This window comes from Crocuta crocuta, unplaced genomic scaffold, assembly GCF_008692635.1.
Source record: "Crocuta crocuta isolate KB4526 unplaced genomic scaffold, BGI_CrCroc_1.0 scaffold170, whole genome shotgun sequence".
NCBI lineage: Eukaryota > Metazoa > Chordata > Mammalia > Carnivora > Hyaenidae > Crocuta > Crocuta crocuta.
In genome coordinates this window covers 10515426-10518174 of record NW_027527853.1, presented here as the reverse complement: position 1 = coordinate 10518174, position 2749 = coordinate 10515426, and the positions used below count along the sequence as shown (strand labels likewise).

Genomic DNA, 2749 nt, shown 5'->3' with positions numbered 1-2749 from the left:
GTCATTAAAATGTGGAATATTTAGGGAAAAGACAGTTAAGCACATCAAGATAAAGTAACCTTGAGAAACAGATTTCTATTTTGCCAGGGATGTACGAGGTCAAGTGGGCATGCCAGAGACCCTATACTAGAAACCTGTGGACTGCTACATTGGCCAGAATAAAGTCAAATGTTTTTCTGAAGCCTTCCATTCCAAGGCCATGTGATTTTATTTTTATATAGATATTTTCAATCTGCACATTGTCTCCTTCAGAGCCCGGTGTACCTGCTTATTCCGCAGAGTGTAGATGATAGGATTCAGCAGTGGCGTTACCACGGTGTTCACAAGGGCAGCCTCTCTGTTGGAGTCCAGCCTGTTCCTTTGCTTTGGTTTCACATATATAAATACACAGCTGCCATACATCAGAGAGAGGACAATTAGGTGAGATGAGCAGGTAGAGAAAGCTTTCTGTCGCTCCCTGGCTGATGGGAGTCGCACAATTGTGACTACTATGTTGCTGTATGCAACGATGGTTATGAGAAGGGATGTCAAAAGGATACTCAAAGCAAGGACAAAGGCCAACATTTCAATAGACCTGGTATTAGAACAAGAGAGATGAATCAGGGGACCAAGGTCACAGAAGAAGTGGGGGATGACATTTGGGCCACAGAAGGATAACTGGAAAAGCATTATTAGTGGACCAGTGATGAGAGTAAAGGCCAGAACACAGCAGGCAGTGACCAAGAGGAAGCAAGTCTTGAGGTTCATGATGGTTGGGTAATGCAGAGGCTTGCAAATGGCCATGCACCGATCCATAGACATCACTGCTATGAGGAGGAAACCTGCTGTTCCCAGAAATAGAAACATAAAGGCTTGTATGAAACAGGCAAGAGAGGAAATAGTTTGCCTGCCTAAAAGAAAGATGACCAGCAACTTGGGAATAACAGCACTTATGAAACAACACTCAAAGAAGGAGAAAATGCTGAGGAAAAAGTACATAGGTGTCTGGAGCCGGGAGTCGGCACAGGTGATGGTGATGATGACGGCATTGCCTGCAATGGATGCCAGGTATGCCAGCAGGTGCACCAGGAAGAGGACCTTTCCCTGGTGTTGGAAGGCAGGGAACCCCTCCAAGGTGAATTCCTGGACAGTGGTCCCATTCCCCATTTCCATGGGCATCGCTTTCCACAACATCATCCCTGCTGGTCTTAACCTACAATAAAAACATCCATGAGCACAAAGGTTTGAGGGGATCATGATTAAGTTATTTGCCTATCCAAGAAAGTGGCTAGGCAGATCGCAAACTGGTTTAGGTAGTTGGTTCTTAAAAAAATTTTGTCACATTTATTCATTTTCAAGAGAGAGAAGGAAGGAAGGAGGGGCAGGGAGGGAGGGAGAAAGAGAATCTGAAGCAGGCTCCGTGCTGTCAGTACAAAGCAATGAGGACCGGAATCCACAGACTGAGATCATGACATGAGCCAAAGTTGGATGCTCAATCAACTGATCCACTGGCACCTAGCTAGTTGGTTCTTAAAGTCTAATGCTTAAATCATAAAAGACTCTTAAATACTGAGAAAAAAACTGAGGGTTGTTGGGGGGTGGGAGAGAGGGGAAAGTGGGTGATGGGCATTGAGGAGGGCACTTGTTGGGATGAGCAGTGGGTGTTTTATGGAAACCAATTTGACAGTAAATTATATTTTAAAAAGTCTAATGCTTAAATAGAGCACCATCAGTAGCAGAGTTATTGACATTTTTGTAGTTATCAAACATTTTATTGTTTTAATAAGATTATCAATTTGTAAGTAAACATAACAGTAATGTTAGTAATATTCCGTTTAAACATACCTTTTAATAATGCAGCACATTCTGTGGTCTGAGTTGTCATCATCGCCTGTTGAGGATATATGCTTGTTCTTTGCTGGTCTCTGAAATTCAGTATTTTTATTACTCTTCACAATAACTATGAACCCCTTTTTCTATACAAGCAGAAACTGAGGCTTAGAGAATTCCAGAGAGTTTAGGCCACATAGCTGTGACTTTAGCCAGAATGCCCAAATCTGGATTATCTACTATTTCCAAATGAGGTGACAAAGTATTTTAAAACAGGAACAAATCTATTGTTGATCTCTCAACCTTAAGTACAAGATTAGCTTTATCTTAATTGTTTCTACCCTTAGTTAATCACTGATGACTTACTGACTTGTGGAATGACACGGGGCTCAGAGAGCATCTACTTTAGCTCAAGCATTTTGTAGAAGAGGCTGGAGGCCAGAGACATTGGGTGCTGCTCAACAACATGCCATAAGCTGTAAATCCAAGATTTACCACTTGCCTCTTTGGTTCATGCTGGCCTGTGAGGGAAACGGGACTGACAGTAGTTCACAGAATTAACCCACTTAGGAAGATATGGGAACCTGGCATGCATACATTCACTCTCCGTGAAACTCAGTGAAGATTCTTCTCTCTTCAGACCTCTCAATCAGTGATGTCTCTCATGATGGTATTTGGCTCTAGCATCTCAAGAATAAGCCAAACATTGACAGTGTGGAATGTGTCACTCTCACTAACCCACAAGTCCCCTGAAGGGCTTCTCATGAAGCCAAACTGCTCATCCCTGAGTGGCACAGCCTGCATCTGCTTCTCTCCCAGTTGACCCCAGTAAGTCCACCAAGTCACTTGAGGCTGGTCACACATAGGAGTTACCTCATGGCAGGTGGGGCTTCCTCCTCTTGCAGCTATTGTGTTCTAAGAAATCAAAGGCTTGCTCTGG

General features: G+C 43.3%; 1 protein-coding gene across 1 annotated transcript; it reads right to left on the bottom strand.

Annotated features, from left to right (window-relative positions):
* Positions 1-213: 213 nt before the first annotated feature.
* LOC144245083 (olfactory receptor 6C75-like) lies at positions 214-1176 on the bottom strand. Its single transcript, XM_077780476.1, has one exon. The coding sequence runs from the start codon at positions 1174-1176 to the stop codon at positions 214-216; it is 963 nt and encodes a 320-aa protein (XP_077636602.1).
* Between the last annotated feature and the right edge of the window lie 1573 nt (positions 1177-2749).